Genomic DNA, 16,330 nt, shown 5'->3' with positions numbered 1-16,330 from the left:
CACATTGACCCTTACGTTCTCTCTACACCGGCTCTCTCTCGTTGATAGTCATCCCTAACACCCTTATTCTGACTATCCGCCATGGCCATCGCAGAGACGCTCAAGATCGCGTCGCCCTCGGGCAAGACGCTGTCGGTGCCTACGGGTCTTTTGATCGACAACCAATTCGTGCCTGCCATCGATGGCGGCGAGCTGGAGACGATCAACCCTGCCACGGGCAAGTCGCTTGGCAGTGTCTCTGCCGCCTCGGAGAAAGACGTGGACCGCGCGGTCGCCGCGGCACGCAAGGCGTTCAACACCACCTGGGGTCGCAACAGCTCGCCCGGCCAGCGCGCCGCGGTGCTCTTCAAGCTGGCCGAGCTGCTGGAGCAGCATGCGGAGGAGCTGAGTGAGCTCGAGTCGCTGGACAACGGCAAGCCTCGGTGGATCGCCGAAACGATGGACATTGCCGACACTGCCGGATGCTTCCGCTACTACGCCGGACTGGCGGACAAGATCGAGGGCAAGACGATCGAGCAGAAGGAAGGCGAGAAGCTGGCTTTCACGCGGCTCGAGCCGCTCGGTGTGTGTGGTCAGATCATCCCGTGGAACTACCCCATCGGTATGCTTGGCTGGAAGGTAGCCCCCGCTCTGGCGGCGGGTAACTGCATCGTGCTCAAGCCCGCCGAACAGACCCCGCTCTCTGCGCTGCGTATCGCCCAACTCGCCGTCGAGGCAGGTCTACCCGCCGGTGTGCTCAACGTCGTGAACGGTCTGGGCCCTATTGTGGGCGATGCCATCACGGGCCATATGGATGTGGACAAGGTCGCCTTTACCGGCTCCACCGCCATTGGAAAGCGTGTTATGGAACGCGCCGCGCGCAGCAACCTGAAAAAGGTCACCCTTGAACTCGGAGGCAAGTCGCCCGTGGTGGTGTTTGAAGATGCCGACATCGACCAAGCCGTCAACTGGGCCGCTCTCGGAATCCTCTTTAACCAGGGCCAGGACTGCACCGCCGGCTCGCGTCTGTTTGTCCAGGAAAGCATCTACGACACCTTTGTCCCCAAGCTCGTCGAGGCCTTCCGTCAGCACGCCATCGGAGATCCCTTCGACAACAAGACGTTCCAGGGTCCCCAGATCACCGAGCGTCACCAGCAGCGTATTCTCGACTACATCGAGTCGGGTAAGCAGGAGGGCGCCAAGGTCGAGATCGGTGGCGGGAAGTGGACTGAGGGCGCCGGCGAGTTCGCCAATGGGTTCTACGTTCAGCCCACCATCTTTTCGGGATGCAAGAAGGGAATGAAGATCGTCGACGAGGAGATCTTTGGCCCCGTGTTGGCAGTCGCCAAGTTCAAGACCGAGCAAGAGGCCATCCAGCTCGCCAACGACACTTCGTACGGTCTCGGAGCGGGCGTCTTCTCCCAGAGCGCCTCCAGGTGCATGCGAGTGTCGGGCGCTATCCAGGCAGGCTCTGTGTGGATCAATCAGTACACAATCGTGAGCAACGCTGTGCCATTCGGCGGCTTCAAGGCAAGTGGTATCGGAAGGGAGCTGGGTGTCGATGCGATCAAGGAGTACACGCAGGTCAAGTCGATACACTGGAACTACGGCGAGTCGCTCGACTGGCCGCTCACGGGTTGAAACTCGGCTGCGCAAAATTCCACCAACTCCGCAATTTTGGCACCTGCGCGTCGTGTAAACTGCAATCTCAATTCTTCCATTCGCCGTTCGTATGGTCGTTTGTTACAAGTCGGACCAGTTGATGGTTCCATCGGGGCCGTATCGTTGAGCGAGCCAGTCGTTGGCTCTTTTAAAGTGTCCGTTACCCAAGAACCCCCTATGTGCCGATAAAGGTGATGGATGGGCGGACTTGAGGATGAGGACGTTGGGCGACTTGTCGGTCACACCTGCCTCTGCGAGCGTCTTGGCTGCAGGAGCGCCCCATACCAAAAACACTACCCCCTTGCACTGCTCCTCTCCATCCCTCTCGCCATCCTTTGGTTGGACTGGCTTTGTTTCGGGCTTTGGATTCGACTGGGCCTTTGCAAACATAGTCGCGATGGTCGACGTGGCGACCGCATTTGCACTCGCTGCTTTGGCCGCCGGCGACTGGGCGGCTTCGTCAGCAATGCGTTTGAGGATATGCTTCGTCATCTCTTCCCAGCCTTTACCGTGGTGCGAGGCAGCAGCCCCAGCCGAGACGGTAAGACACGCGTTGAGCAACAGCACGCCTTGACGTGCCCATCCCTCGAGGCAACCGTGGTTGGGCGCGTGGAAGGAAGGATACTCGGCAGCAAGCTCCTTGTAGATGTTCTTGAGCGATGGCGGGGTACGTACACCCTTGGGAACGGAGAACGACAGCCCACACGCTTGGTCGGGACCGTGGTAGGGATCTTGGCCGACGACGACGACGCGTACGTGGCGAGGGGAGGGGACCAGACGCGACCACGAGTAGATCAGCTCGCGAGGCGGGTACGTCGTTTTTCCTGCGCGGTCCTGTGCAGCGAGGAACGACTTGAGCGTCGCAAAATAGGGTTTGGCCATTTCGGGCCGAAGGATGTCGAACCAGGCTGGCGACATGGTCTGACGCTCCAGCCACAGCGGGTCGGAATCGTCCGCTGGAGGTTGCAGTCTAGGCTGTGCAGGTGTTGTAATGGGGGCGGCTTTGGACGGCGTCACCAGCGTAGTCTGCCGCATTGACGTGCGTGGCGTGGCTGTTGCCGTTGTCTTGCTCGGACTTGCTGGCGGTGAGGATTTCGTCGCCTCGCTGGTGGATGGTACGGGCTGCGACGACGACGGTGCCGGCTGGGAGGATGCGGCTGACTCGGCCTCTAGTGCAGCGGCGAGCAGCGCGTCGTCGTCCACATCGTCCGTATCGAACTCGTCCTTGTCCGTCCTGGCCCGTTTGACGCTGGTGTGGTCGGTGCTGGTGTGGTCGCTGGACGCGAGCGTGTTGGCGTCCCGCTTGGCGAGCGAGGTGCGTGTGGTCATGGTGCGCGTGAACAGCGGCGGAAGAAAGCACGATGAAGCTACGGCAGCTGAGCTGTGCGTCACAGCTGCTCGGAAGGTAGAGTAGAGGAGGGCGCGAATGGTGGCTGTGAAGCAGGCAGATGTGGTGGTGGTGGTGGTGGTGAGGTGTGCAAGAGGATCGGTTGAGCGCTCAAACCTCCACCTCACGCTCAACTGCGGAAGAAAAGAAGACGCGCTCCCGCACTCTACGCGTCGCCCTTCCGCGTGCAACCAACACCTCCGAGTTCCGAACCGAGCCCCTTTTTTGGGCCGCAATTCCTCGCTGCATTTCGGTATTTCTTTTCTCTCCTCTCCCTCCTCCTCACCTCCAACACCCCGATCGGATCGCCTCATCATGACATTGACTTCATCCACCTCCATCCCCTCGGCGTCGCTGACAGGCTCCACGCCACAGTACCTCATCTTCTTCAGCTCAGGCAATCCACCCTGGTGTCCCGACTGCGTCGACGCCCAACCCGCCATCAACCACGTCTTTGGCTCCTCCACCGCAGACGCCCACACGGTGCTCGTGGATAGACCCGACTGGAAATCGCCCGATAACATCTTCCGAACCCAGTTCAGCATCACGTGCATCCCCACCATCACCAAGATGATCAACGTGAGTAAGCTGCCCCGATCATATTTGGAACACTGTGCTGATGGCATTATGCTTCGGGATCCAAGGGCAAAGAGGTGGCTCGGATCGAGGATGCCGAGTGCAAGACCATCGACAGCGTCACCAAGTTCATCCAGTAATCACTTGAATGCGGATATGAAAACGAGCGGATATGAAAACGAGCGGATATGAAAACGAGTACAATTACAATGCGGACGAGTCGGCTCGAAGCTATGTACAGAAGGAACAGGCACGAGGGGATCACTTGAAGAAGCCGCCGAAGCCGCCCTGGTTTCCACCGTGACCGCCGTGATGGCCGCCGTAGGGATTGTTGTGGTTCTTCTTGTCGTCGAACTTTTCGAACACCTTTTTGCCGACTTGGGCGAGGATGGCGCCGCTGGCCATGGCGCCGAAACCACCCATGTGGCCGCCCGTCATCTTGTTACCCGCCCACCCCGCGGCTGCACCCGCCGCCATGGTGCCTAGACCTCGCTCGCCGTCGATCGGTTGGCCGTTCTGGTCGTACTGCATTGGGCCCTGCTGCTGTGGCGCGTGGGAGTAGGATGGTGAGGGCGAGCCGTAGCCCGAGTTGTACTGCGGCTGCGAGTTGTGCGGCTGCGAGTTGTACGGCTGCGAGTTATACTGCTGCGAGTGGTCTCCGCTAGGTCCACCGGGGTACGACGACGAAGAGAGCGGGTCGCCGGGGTACGATGATTGCGCGCCACCGTACGAAGGCTGCGAGCCGGGATAGGATGATTGAGGGCCGCCCGGGTAGGACGACTGCGGTCCGCCCGGGTACGATGATTGCGGGCCGCCGGGGTACGACGACTGCGGTGCGCCAGGATAGTACGACATTGCGAGTAGAGTGCGAAGTGAGTGTTGAAGGTGTGTCTGGGATTGAAGTGTGATGATGGGATGCGGTGGTGGGGTGGGGAGATGGAATGCAGGGTGGCTACTTATGGGCGCTGCTGCTCGCTGCACGTTGAGTCAGAGAGGGACCCTTGGACCCACCGACAACCAAAGCCAGCCCGAGCAAGAGTGCCGAATGAGCTTCCGAACGCACAGCCCTCCGACAAAAGTAAGCGGAAAGCACAGCTTGTGTGGCGGAACCAGGCTGTGTGGGCTGTGTAGAGTGAGGGCTGTGCGCGCGGGCCCTGCCGATGCTCGACAATTTAGCGCGCAGCGTCCACACAGGGCAGTGCCGGCACGATGACGCCGCGCTGAGGCTGCACCCTCGGCAGCCGTGCAAAAAGCTTGGCGCGCAATTCTCGCATGTCAGAACGGCCCCACCATAACATTCTGTTCTCAAAATCCCCAGCCTAACAGGTTGGAAATGCGCGCTTCCCGCTTTCTCCCCGCCGCAGCTTTCCGCGCCCAATTTCAAAAGGCCAATTTTAAAACACGAAAAGGCGGCTGCACGCCCACGTCTAACTGTGCCGATCCCGCGTCTCGTTATTGGACCATCCTCTCGAGGCCCCCTCCTCCCTTCCTTACCCCCCTGCATGCTGCATAACCTGCACTTGGACCTGCTATTCATAACGGGACGGCATGCACTTGATTGCAAGCAAAGAAGGCTCCATAGCTCAGTTGGTTAGAGCGTAGCACTGTTACTCCCGTAAGGTCACAGGCACACCAGCACCGAGCTGGCTGTAGCCTCTGTGATCACACACATCCTCATCCCGCCTTGCCCGAAGCAAGGCGAGGGAGTGATGCTGAGGTCGGCGGTTCGAGCCCGCCTGGGGTCGCTTTCTTTTTGGCCTCCTTGTGCCACGATCTCCTCCTCCATCCGAAGATGATGGTGTGCATGCTGTTGATCCGGTGTGAGCATAAAAGTGTCTGCAAAAGGTTGGGCCCAGGGCCTGTTTCTTGGGCATGCGTATTTGCGACCCGATTTCGCATCGCCGATTTGAGCGTTCCATCGGCTCAGCTTGGCCATTTGTGAACAGTCGGAATCACAGCCTCAGCGTGCTGCTGCAAGTTGCACACCACCGAAAGCGGCAAGCAGAGCGTCGAGGTGAATGGCAGGCTCAGACGCGCGACCCTGCAGGTTCGGCGGCGCAAATCACTTTGGAAAATCGCATGCCGGATTAGCCGCCTCGCCTCGGCCTCGTTTGTCCCCACACCAAACCGCGTCTCTGAGAGTCGGAGTCGCAAATTCACAGCCGCCTTCCCGCTTGCTCGCCGCTCCCCGTTGGCTCTTGCTATGCTCGCCTCGACTCAACTCGACGCCTCCCCGCCCCGCTTCACCGTCGGGGAACGCTAGGCTCCCCGCTGCACCTGCCCTTTATACCCCGCAGAACAAAGCAGCTCTACAACAACTGCTCAAGGCTCCATAGCTCAGTTGGTTAGAGCGTAGCACTGTTATTCTCTCGCCACACACTGCAGCCGCCTCCGCCCGCCGCGCAAGGCTGCCCAATCCGGCAGCTGGTGGGCAGCAAGGCGCCTACGGAGAGATGCTGAGGTCGGCGGTTCGAGCCCGCCTGGGGTCGCTTCTTTTTTGCATGCTACACCCGTACAGACGTCTTGCTTTGCGTCGGATGAGTGAGGTGTGTGCATGATGGTTGCAGTGCAAGTATGGTGGGTGTGAGTAGCTGCAGCGATGCAGCCGCCCACTCGCGCTTGATGTCAGAATGTTAGATCAGAGGCGGATGTCGACAGCGTCGTCCTCCGTAACATCACAGGCGATCAAGGCTGAGTGTCGAGGTGCAGGTGGGAGCAACATGCAGTGTGAATGGTACGGTATCGATACAAGGTTGGTGGGATCAATGCACGCCTGGCAACGGCACGCGAAGCTTGTGCTTCATTTCCGGCCATCCTTCCAACCGCCCGCGCAACATGCTCGACCGCCCACAGCTGTGGTGCAGCGCGCACTTCATCTTGGACAATCGAGCGCCGCTTCAAACACAACGCACGCTCTTGTCTTGGGCCACACGACTTGCGCTGCATGTCCGCTGCCTTGGAATCTGCAGCGACGATTGGTGTCGTACTCTTGATCCGCGTCCATCCTTATCGACTCGAGCAGGGCGGCTGGTCCACTCGGCTCTGCATCCTTCTCGCTCCTTCTTTTGCATCCTCATGCCTGACGGCTCGGCATTGCGTCTGGCACAGCAATGCAGACTGTGCTGCGAGCCGCACTTGGTGTGCTAGCAGCCCTGGTGTTGTGGGTGGATGCGGCTGTCAATCTCGTCATCCATCCACTGACGGCACGCAGCGCAGCTGTCAGTGTCGCACTCGCCGGCTCGGGCACTGTCGTCGTTGCTACTGAGCCAGCACTCCGCTCATCATGCCAAGCGCGCGCAGGCTCATCCTGGCAATCTATGCTGGTCAAGTCGGCGTTCTTGGTGCTGGCTGCGGTTGTGATGCTCGACGATCTCAAGGGTTTGCCGTGCGCCAGCCCGCGTACGGTACGCAACGAGACCAGTCGCACAGCTCCTGTGGGCCAGACCGACCAGTCGACACTCAAGACATACGGCACGTCAGTCTACCTCGTGCGCTCGCTGGCGCCTCAGTGCGTTCAGTTCCTGGGTCCCAACTTGCAAGGCGTCCCCAGCATGGCCTGGGTCAATGTGTCGCCGCGCCATACGAGTCGAGTGCTCATGCTCGCCAGCGTCGCGAGCACGCTCACCGCATCGCTTCTCTTTTGCCTCTTCGGTGTCGTACAACGGGTGCGAGGCGGTGCGGCTGTAACAGGCAAGGACACTCGCGACGACGAAGAAATGGCATCAAGTCCGATGCGAGCACTCGAGGCTCAGACGGATCGACCGGTGGACCTGCTGGGAGAGCTGCTGGCTGCGGACAAGCACAATGCGCCGAGCAACTTTGGGTTGATGCCCAACGGACGCACCTGCACACCGCGACTCAGCGCACCGGGTTCACGATGCGACGATGCCGCCTCCCACATAAGCGGCGCTGGCTCGAGCGCCATCCCCTCGGTGCGTGGCGAAGGTAGCACCTGCACGCCCGCGCTGCGTCAAATCCCCTCGCATCCAGACTCGCCTTCGTGTGTGCTCTTTGGTCGATCTTCCGCACTTCCCGTGCCGCCACCTCTGGCGCACTCGGCGTTGAACTCGCCCGTGCTCGCGCGGGGAGACTCGCCCGGTCCGCACTATGCACACGTGTACAGTGGCACGGTCGACTTTGCGTCGGGCTGCATCATGCACCAGCCCATCTTTTCGCAGCGGAAGAAGAGAGGTTCGTCGCAGCAGGATGCGTCGTTCCCGACCCTGCTGCCACCGGACTTTTCACGGCCCTCGTTCCACAGTCTGCCGGCTTTGTCGCCACGGAGGAAGGTAAAGAGCGTGCCCAGCGTCACGGACAAGATGAACAGGCGGTCGGAGGCAAAGACGCGCCTTGCATCGGCGAAAGCAGCCGAGGCAGCGACGAGCAGCAAGTACGATGCGCGCGCTGCGCTATCGCCTGCTGCTGACGACTCTGCCTCGCAACTGGCTCAGGTGGGCCATTGCGAGCCGAAGGGCAAAGGCGTCAAGCCGACCAAGCACGACGTGGCGAAGCATCATCTGCGGCCTTTCCAGCACGAGCCAGCGCGGCTCAACACGGCCGACTCGATGCGGTTCATCGGATCTGCGGCCGTGGCGGGGCGTGCACCCACGTCGCGGCCGGGAACGGGGGCGTCGGCGAGATCCACCGGCTCACTGCGGCTGACAAGGCAGAGTCTGTTTGCGGCACTGGACGCGCGGCTGGGTACGCGCTCGAGAGTCGTCAGCCACGACGCATCGTGCGGCGTAGCATCGGCGTGCTCGTACGACTCGCAGGGCGGATGCAGTGCGGGAACCTTTGGCGATGGCGCTACCGACTCGCCCGCACCCTCGCCCAAGCTGCGCTTTCCACGCATGCCCTCGCCTCGGAGCGCACCCGGTAACGGCGTGAATACCTCGCCGGTTCAATCGCCCTCCATGTGTATAGCGCGAGATGCGACTTAATGCTTGCAATCAAGCTGTTGCCGTGTGCGAGTGTGGTGGGGGTGAAGAAAAGCTCGGGAGTCGGGTGGGGCGGCGATTCTGACGTGAGCGAAAAGTGCCGACGTGCAGCACACTGGTGCAGTGCTGAGCGAAAGCCGGATTCACGCACGGCCTCGCTTTTGTCCTCCCTCCCCATCATCACCGCCCACCTGAACCCACACACAACTCGCATCACACCGCAACTAGGCAGCTAGAAAGGATGGACGAAGTAGCACAGCTTGAGCTGCATCCTCCGACGCTCGACACCAAGGCCACTGGTGGAACCACCGCCGCTGCGTCCTCGGATGGCAAGTCGCAGACCGCCGTCACAAAGCCTTTGTGCACGGGACCGATTCCGATGTCGATGCCATCGATCCTGCGTAACTCTGGCAGCTCTCAGTCCAACCATCTGTCGTATCTTCTCGATCGACGGAGTGGATCGTCGTCGTACCCTCCGTCTTCATCGCGTGTTAAACCGCGGTCGGGAACCAAGGAGCAGCTGGGTCGACGTAAGCAGCGTCGGTCGGAAAACGCGCGTCTGCTGTCCAACCCGCACGCGGTGCGTCCGACGATTAAAGACTACAGGCTACACTCGAACGAGATTCGATCCACCTTCCACGGCACCCCGGGCGCTGCGAAGGGTAGTGTGCCCGTTCCGGCCAATAGCGGAGTGGGCTACTCGGAGCCCGTGCACGATGCGGCGTCGGCCATGCAGGGCCATTTCGGCAAGAGTCTGCGCGACGCCCAGCGTGTGCTCAAGCGCCTCGAAGTAGGCAACATCTCGGACGAGATGATTCGTACCCAGCGGGCGGGCGAACTGGAGCGGTTTATTTGGTTGGTAGATCGCGAGATCCGCATGTGGGCCCAGGAGGAGATCCACATCTTCACACCTGAAGACCGCAAGCAAGGTCGCATCCTACTGGATGCCGAGTTCAACTTTACCACACCCATGGGAGGAAAGGAAGAGGACGTTCCGACGGTGGCGTTGGACGAGGTGCAGAGGCAGGGGCAGTTGGTCGAGTTTCAACGTACGCCCAATGCGTTAGTGTGGCTGGTGCACGATCCGTTCCTCCGTCTGGTGGTACACTGCCTTGCGCGCGTATCGCGCTGCCCGTCGTTTTCGAAAGACGATCCAAGCCGACCGGGACTGAGGTTCACCTGGATCCTGAACAAGAACCCGCACGCGCGCCGACCGCGTCGAGGCCGCAGAGTGTCGGTCTCCAGCTCAGCTGTCTCTGCCGAAGTCAGACCGGTGGCGGTGGGAGCAGTGGGGATGGATACCCCACCGACGACGGACTTTGACTCGCAGACAGAGACGGAGAGCGAGATGGAGAGCGATCTCGACAGTCTGGCCGAGTCGGTGCAGCTGGTCGAGCTGGGCGGAGAGGCAGAGGCGGTGGATACCGACGAGGACGAAGCCGAGATTCTGCGCAGAGTGCATCGTTGGGCGATCGATAGCCATCGTCAACGCCACGCCGATTCAAAGGACGCATCCACCAAACGATCCAAGCGCGCATCGAGGATAGATCAGGATCCAGACCAGACACTCACTACAGCGATTGCCGAAGACGACGAAGAGGACCACGCCGAAGATGACCACGAAGACCAAGATTCGGACGCGCATTCGGCCTAGACACCGCAATCACGCTTTCTTTTGCACACATCTGGACTGTGTAGCGTGACGAGTTGTGTGAATTTCAACAAGCTGGAGGGGAGAAACTACTTCTTCTTGGCGGTCTTGAGACGGATGGATTCGTCGTCGACAAAGATGCCCTTGCCCTTGTACGGTTCCGGTTTCCTCCAGCTCCTAATCTGGCTTGCGAACAAACCCAGCTGTTCGCGGTCGGCGCCCTTGATGACGATTCGGTTGGGCTGGGGGATCTGCACCTGCACGCCGTAGGGCACGGGGATCAAGACGGGGTGACTGTAACCCAGCCTGATATGGAGTCTCTGATTAGGCCCCTGCTTCTCTGCCTCCTGCTTGACTCTCTCTGCGCGTTCGATTTCGGCCTGCTTGGCGGCTTCCGAGAGGAAGAAAGATTTGGAACTCGCAAGGGCAATGTCGAGCTTCGAGGTTCGCGGAAGAGGGTCCTGTTCGATCGAAGCACGGTATCCCACACCAACAAGCTTGAGCGATACGGTGTGACCTTCACTCACGCCCACGAGGGCGTTGTGCAGGAGAGAGCGCGTGAGACCCCAGGTGCCACGCTGCTTTTTGCTGCTGTCGTCCTTGATCGACAGCGTGATGCGGGCCGATTCGAGCGTCGAGCCGACAGCCACGGGTTTCGACGCGTTCGACAGCGTCACGCACTCGTGCAGAGGTACCACCACCTCGCCCTTGGGACCTTTCACCAGCGCGGATCGAGCGTGGCGCAGCGAGGGCAGAAGCGGTCGCGACGGGTTCGGATGCGGCGGAAACGGCAGAATCTCAATGCTCGTCGAGGTAGGCAAGTCCAATGGCGCACTCCCGACGTGCGAGTGTCGAACACTGAGCGCAAAGGCGGATCGTGGAAGTGCAGAGGTGGTGGCGACGCGCGACGAGGAGAGCAGCATCCCGCCCACTTGCCGCGCCAGGCTCGAGCCGGAAGCAGTAGGTGCCACCATGATGTCCGGTGGGGCGTTGCGACAAGCGACGATGCGATGCGATGTGACGCGAGGATGTGCGGGTGGATGCTCTGCGCGAGGTGGTTGTACGCCGCGATAAAGATTGGTAGGGAAGCGGTAATGGAGATGCTGGTGGTGATCACAAGGTCAAGGTTACGAAAGCTCCGTCACTTCTTCCCGACCTTTTGGGCGCTTTTTTCCTGCAGCTCGAAAGTCATCGGAACGTCCTCACCCCATCGTCCGATTAGGCAATCCTTCCCGATCGAGCTGTTTGCACTTGTTAGAGCGCATTCTGGTTGCCCCAGCTCTCGCTCGAAAATGCTGCGATTATTCGGGTCCGACACGGAGGCATCACATACAGTTTTGAATTTGAGCTCACGTGATGTCCTCTCGAGCCACGAAACTCTGCGGCCGTCCAGGCCAGGCGCACCTGTTCTCGCCGCTCGCCGCTCGCCGCCCAGTGCGTCGGGCCCAGAAGATTGAATTTGTGCCGTTCTGCAGGCGGCTAAGGAGATTGCGGGCACCTCACCGCAGTCACCCTGCCTCGAGAGCAGAGTCGGCACTAACACCGCTGGAAACTTACACTGCGCCGAGAGGGTGTGGCCTGGTCGTCACCATCGCGAGCCCTGCTTTCGACCACCACCCTTTCTCCACCTATCCAAACATTCGTCAAGGTTGGTATCCAGTACATCCCGGCACAGCATTCCGGCAGCATCAGCATGCACAGCACCCACCGTTCGAAGTCGTCATCCACAGCATCAGCACCGATAAACCCTCGCATCAGCACCGCCCAACAGATCGATCGTCGCAGCGTCAGAACATCAGCATAGGAGACACAGCCAGCAGGTCGCACGAAACTGTACCCGACACTGAAGCAGAGTATGTCGGCGGGAACAGCGCATAGCTCGGTACTTGGAAGCCATCGACAGGGGTGTTCACGTTGCCGCACTGGGTTGGAGGTGCTGGGAGTACTTTCACCTGCCGTCGAGGGAAAGGTTCAGACATGGATAATGTGGATCTTGGTCTTCTGCGATGGGAACATAGGGGAGTGGAGAATGGTGGCAGCGTTATAGTCGTCAGCAACGGTGGCGCAGGAAGTTTCGTCGCATTGTTGTGCGCAAGCAGCGACTGCTTCGGCCCTTTCCGTAGCTGAAGCTACTCCTGCACTGCAGCATCGCAGATAGATGAACGGCATCGATGGTGGGCGATCGACAGTGTGCAGTCGGCGACGAGCAGCGGTAAACTGCGTGCAGTGATTCGACCTCGTTGCATCTACGGCACCATCCAGCCACGCCGTCAGGACCCAGGTCGGATGGCAGTGTCTCGTTCATCTGCATGCGTTCTTGCCGGCTCCTCTTCCGCGCCATTGACGTTGATTGCCAAAGTCAGGCTTGCACCACACCGATGCCGCCTGTCCGACTCTGTTCCAGCCCACGCCACCATGTTGCACGACCGCCGTGACTCGACGCAGACCGCCCACACGACTAGTTCGACTTGCTACCCGACACGTCCAGCGGTGCATGCTGTGCCCCGGAATCAGCCTCGTCCGCTCGTCCTGTACATCTTACTGACCTCTGTGATTTGCTGTTGACAGATGGCTGAGCGTGTCACTCTCCGCAAGCGCAACCCTTACAACACCAAGTCTTCCCGCCGCCAGGTGGTCAAGACCCCCGGTGGCCACCTCCGCTACCTTCACCTGAAGAAGCGCGGTACCGTCCCCAAGTGCGGTGACTGCCACACTGACCTGTCGGGTATCAAGGCGCACCGCCCCCGCGAATACGGCACCATCTCCAAGCGCCAGAAGAGCGTCTCGCGCGCCTACGGCGGCTCGCGCTGCTCGTCGTGCGTCCGCACCCGCATCATCCGCGCCTTCCTCGTCGAGGAGGCCAAGATCGTCAAGAACGTCCTCAAGGCCCAGGCAAAGTCGCAGAAGTAAATTCCCCGCACCGAGTCTTGGCTTCCGTTCTTACTATCAAACCCCCCAAAATTTGTCGGCTGCATGGTCTAGCGCACGCAGCATGCAGTAGATACTCACCTGCAATCATCCCAACCACACACACTGTACCATTCTCGTCCCGCCCTTCGTGACTGTGTGCCGTGTGTGGCAGTCTAGACTTGTCCTGAGTCACAGTGTCCGTTGTGTTTGGCGAGAGTGCGGATCGAGGAGGCGGAGGGTGTGTGTGGCAGCGGATCAGGTCGGCGGAAGTTGGAATCGGGATACCCGATTCCGATCCCTTGTTTTTGCACTCCTTTTTCGGCCCCATTTCCGAAGCTCATTCAAACTTGCCACTCGACAAATGACGAACATTCATATGCGTGTGCTGTCCTTGGATCGATCCAGTGTAGACAGGACGCGCTGCTTGCATGCAGCATGACGATCGTGCGAATGCAGCGGTCGGGGGGGCGTGTCAATTCGGAACCACCAGGAGAGGGGGGACCGATTGCACCCGGTTGTAGGGGCAGAGTCAGTCGCGCGCGCGCGCCACGAGAATTTCCCGGAACCACCTGCAAAGAGAGGGAGAGACCGGCTGCAGCATGGCGTAACAACCAGAGCACTGATTCGGTACCTCGGAGACTTTTTGGCAAAGTAGCCGCGCGCGCCAAAGCAAAGCGATCCCTGGCTTCGCCGAGTCCAGGCCAGCCTTGCCCAATCACGATCCACCCATTGCAGCTCGAGTTGTTCGCCCCCTGGAGATGCGATGAAGGGGGGATGGGTTGGTGATCCGTGGAGTTCGGGCGTGGATTCGGAAACGCGACTTTGCCGAGCAAAGGGTGCGCCGTGGAGATGCGCGCGATTTCGATTGATCAGCAGCAGCTGGTGCCAAGGCGTTCCGAACGCGCGGATGGCTGCGCATGCAGGGTTCACGTCGTTCCGACTCGCCTCGGCCACTTTTGGGATTTTTGGCGCCCAAGATTGCCGCTCGTGCCACCCCGGGCTGAGAGAGCAACACATGACCAACCCGCCTGGCCTCGGTTGCTCGCTGGGCATATATGTAGGCGGAGGGACAGCGCCATCCCGCCCTTCTCGCCATCAAGACATCCAACTATCCACTCTACTACACCTCACAAGCACTACAATGGTCGGTATCGGCGGCAACTCTTCGCTGCTGTGCGTCGTGCGCGCCACGCCTTCGGGCCGCGTGCTCGCATCGATGCGCACCATGCCCATCCTCGCCACGCCCGGCCCTTCGTCGCGTGGGTTCGCCACGGCGCTTCCCACGCGCGGCCAGGTCTCGGCTCCCGCACGCAAGCCGGTGCAGGCCAAGGACCGAGCTGACGGCCCCGGATTAAGACATCCGGACGGCAGCTACCTCCTCTTCCACCCGATCTACTCGGAGCACGATCTCGACTCGGTCAAGGTCGTCCATCGCGAGAGCAAGACGTTCGGCGACAAAGTGGCCAGGGCCATGTGCACTGCCGCGCGAACCATCTTTGATCTGGCCACGCGCTATCCCGATCACAACGGCGTCAAGTTCCCGCCGCTCAAGCAGGACGTCGAAAAGACCGTCGGACTGCCCTCGCACCTCGCGGCGCAGGTGCACAAGCTCAAGGCAGCCAAGAACGCCGACGAGGCGGCATCGGAATCTGCGGCGGTGGTGAATCGCACCGGTGCGGATCTGGGCAAGCTCGCGCAGAGCGACGGCGCCATGACGCTGCAGGAGATGCGCGAGAAGCGGCTGTGCTTCGGACCGGACGGCTGGCTGAACCGCATCATCTTTCTCGAGACCATCGCCGGCGTGCCCGGCATGGTGGCTGCCACGTGTCGCCATCTGCAGAGCCTGCGTCTGATGAAGCGCGACAAGGGCTGGATCCACACCATGCTCGAGGACGCCGAAAACGAACGCATGCATCTGCTCACATTCATGGAGCTCGCCAAGCCCGGCTGGATCGCCCGCACCTTCGCGCTGCTGGCCCAGGGCGTGTTTTACAACTTCTTTTTCGTGTTTTACCTCGTCTCGCCGCGGGTGGCGCACCGCTTCGTGGGCGTGCTCGAGGAGGAGGCGGTGATGACCTACTCGTTCATCCTCGACGATCTCAACGAAGGCAGGTTGCCCGAGTGGGAGAACGTGCGCGCGCCCGAGATCGCTCGCCAGTACTGGCAGCTCTCGGACGACGCCATGCTCGTCGACGTCATCCGCGCAGTGCGTGCGGACGAGGCGACCCATCGACACATCAACCACACCTTCGCCTCGCTCGAGTCGACCGATCCCAACCCGTTTGCGCTGCGAGAGCCGCCGGCCAAGATGCGCGCAGAGACCTACGGCCTCGAACGCCAAGACGCACTCGAGTGGGCCGAGGGAAAGAACCTCGACGACGGCACCACCGCTGCAGCCGCCGCCGAAAAGACCGCATAAACCTCTTCCCCACGTCTCGAGTCGTTGAATCGCGGAATGTACGATACCCCTTTGCGTCAACCTTGAAAGATCAAAATTGAATCATATTGCCTGCTTGAGCGTCGTAATGATCGTGTGACGCACGTTATGAATGATCGTGTGACGCACGTTATGGCGTGACTGGGCGGCGTGAGATGGGGGAAGCTGTCCCCACAGCTGAGCATCCCGTCGGAAGGCGGAATGGAGCAATACCGCAAGACCGCCAGAGCGAGTCTTGTTGGGGGCCCAAATCTAGGTTTAGCTCGGCTGGCTCCGGGACTAGCACACCCAATCTCTACTGTCGATCGGGAGATCCGTCCGCTGGCATGCCATCCAGTCGGGCTGCGTTGGAGAAAGTCATAGTGGGGATCGTCCGTTCTTTTCGCTCGAGTGGGGGATGCGGATGAGCGGGCAAAGCTGTCAAGCCGGAGAGTTAGAGTTGGAGCCGCCTGATGATGTGGCGATTGCGAACTGCTCTGCGTCTGCTGACCGCGGAATTTCGCACTTCCAACGTGCATCCAGCGTCGCTCTTCGTTCTCGCCTTGTCTGCAGCGGTCCGAAGCGATTTTGGACGGGAGAGGACACTCGCAGTGATGTCCGCCAAAGCTGCATGACGGGGCTCCATGCAGAATGGCAAGATCCTGCGAGGCTCTGCATGAGAGCGAGCGAGATCTGCCGGCCGCTTTTCCCGGATTTGACGTGCAGGTAGTATTAAGCTCGGCCCAAACTCTGCGACGGTTTCCGAGCCGGATGCATGCCAGCCAGCCTCAGACGTGCAGAACTGCAGCGAG

General features: G+C 60.6%; 9 protein-coding genes and 2 non-coding genes across 11 annotated transcripts; 8 read left to right on the top strand and 3 right to left on the bottom strand.

Annotated features, from left to right (window-relative positions):
* Positions 1-81: 81 nt before the first annotated feature.
* Positions 82-1,620, top strand: PAN0_005d2518 (aldehyde dehydrogenase; the record flags this gene model as incomplete). Its single annotated transcript, XM_014801760.1, has 1 exon — positions 82-1,620. The coding sequence occupies one exon, from the start codon at positions 82-84 to the stop codon at positions 1,618-1,620; it is 1,539 nt and encodes a 512-aa protein (XP_014657246.1).
* A 102-nt stretch (positions 1,621-1,722) lies between these two features.
* Positions 1,723-2,970, bottom strand: PAN0_005c2517 (uracil-DNA glycosylase; the record flags this gene model as incomplete). Its single annotated transcript, XM_014801759.1, has 1 exon — positions 1,723-2,970. One exon carries the CDS (start codon positions 2,968-2,970, stop codon positions 1,723-1,725), a length of 1,248 nt encoding a protein of 415 aa, XP_014657245.1.
* A 373-nt stretch (positions 2,971-3,343) lies between these two features.
* On the top strand, positions 3,344-3,744 carry PAN0_005d2516 (uncharacterized protein; the record flags this gene model as incomplete). Its single annotated transcript, XM_014801758.1, has 2 exons — positions 3,344-3,607; positions 3,673-3,744. The coding sequence occupies 2 exons, from the start codon at positions 3,344-3,346 to the stop codon at positions 3,742-3,744; spliced, it is 336 nt and encodes a 111-aa protein (XP_014657244.1).
* A 121-nt stretch (positions 3,745-3,865) lies between these two features.
* PAN0_005c2515 (uncharacterized protein) lies at positions 3,866-4,459 on the bottom strand (the record flags this gene model as incomplete). Its single annotated transcript, XM_014801757.1, has 1 exon — positions 3,866-4,459. One exon carries the CDS (start codon positions 4,457-4,459, stop codon positions 3,866-3,868), a length of 594 nt encoding a protein of 197 aa, XP_014657243.1.
* Positions 4,460-5,176: 717 nt separating this feature from the next.
* Positions 5,177-5,349, top strand: PAN0_t005d0002. The gene is made up of 2 exons: positions 5,177-5,214; positions 5,314-5,349. It is a non-coding gene; the product is annotated as a tRNA-Asn (tRNA).
* A 581-nt stretch (positions 5,350-5,930) lies between these two features.
* PAN0_t005d0001 lies at positions 5,931-6,093 on the top strand. The gene is made up of 2 exons: positions 5,931-5,968; positions 6,058-6,093. It is a non-coding gene; the product is annotated as a tRNA-Asn (tRNA).
* Positions 6,094-6,714: 621 nt separating this feature from the next.
* On the top strand, positions 6,715-8,544 carry PAN0_005d2514 (uncharacterized protein; the record flags this gene model as incomplete). Its single annotated transcript, XM_014801756.1, has 1 exon — positions 6,715-8,544. The coding sequence occupies one exon, from the start codon at positions 6,715-6,717 to the stop codon at positions 8,542-8,544; it is 1,830 nt and encodes a 609-aa protein (XP_014657242.1).
* A 238-nt stretch (positions 8,545-8,782) lies between these two features.
* PAN0_005d2513 (uncharacterized protein) lies at positions 8,783-10,195 on the top strand (the record flags this gene model as incomplete). Its single annotated transcript, XM_014801755.1, has 1 exon — positions 8,783-10,195. One exon carries the CDS (start codon positions 8,783-8,785, stop codon positions 10,193-10,195), a length of 1,413 nt encoding a protein of 470 aa, XP_014657241.1.
* Positions 10,196-10,281: 86 nt separating this feature from the next.
* On the bottom strand, positions 10,282-11,166 carry PAN0_005c2512 (ribosomal protein L6; the record flags this gene model as incomplete). The annotated part of the gene is made up of 1 exon (XM_014801754.1): positions 10,282-11,166. One exon carries the CDS (start codon positions 11,164-11,166, stop codon positions 10,282-10,284), a length of 885 nt encoding a protein of 294 aa, XP_014657240.1.
* A 382-nt stretch (positions 11,167-11,548) lies between these two features.
* PAN0_005d2511 (ribosomal protein L34e) lies at positions 11,549-13,102 on the top strand (the record flags this gene model as incomplete). The annotated part of the gene is made up of 4 exons (XM_014801753.1): positions 11,549-12,045; positions 12,211-12,241; positions 12,347-12,682; positions 12,761-13,102. The coding sequence occupies 4 exons, from the start codon at positions 11,549-11,551 to the stop codon at positions 13,100-13,102; spliced, it is 1,206 nt and encodes a 401-aa protein (XP_014657239.1).
* A 1,141-nt stretch (positions 13,103-14,243) lies between these two features.
* Positions 14,244-15,521, top strand: PAN0_005d2510 (alteRNAtive oxidase; the record flags this gene model as incomplete). The annotated part of the gene is made up of 1 exon (XM_014801752.1): positions 14,244-15,521. One exon carries the CDS (start codon positions 14,244-14,246, stop codon positions 15,519-15,521), a length of 1,278 nt encoding a protein of 425 aa, XP_014657238.1.
* Positions 15,522-16,330: the final 809 nt, after the last annotated feature.

Source organism: Moesziomyces antarcticus (genome assembly GCF_000747765.1).
Source record: "Moesziomyces antarcticus DNA, scaffold: scaffold_v10005, strain JCM 10317, whole genome shotgun sequence".
Taxonomy (NCBI): Eukaryota; Fungi; Basidiomycota; class Ustilaginomycetes; order Ustilaginales; family Ustilaginaceae; genus Moesziomyces; species Moesziomyces antarcticus.
This window is presented reverse-complemented; position numbering and strand designations above follow the sequence as displayed.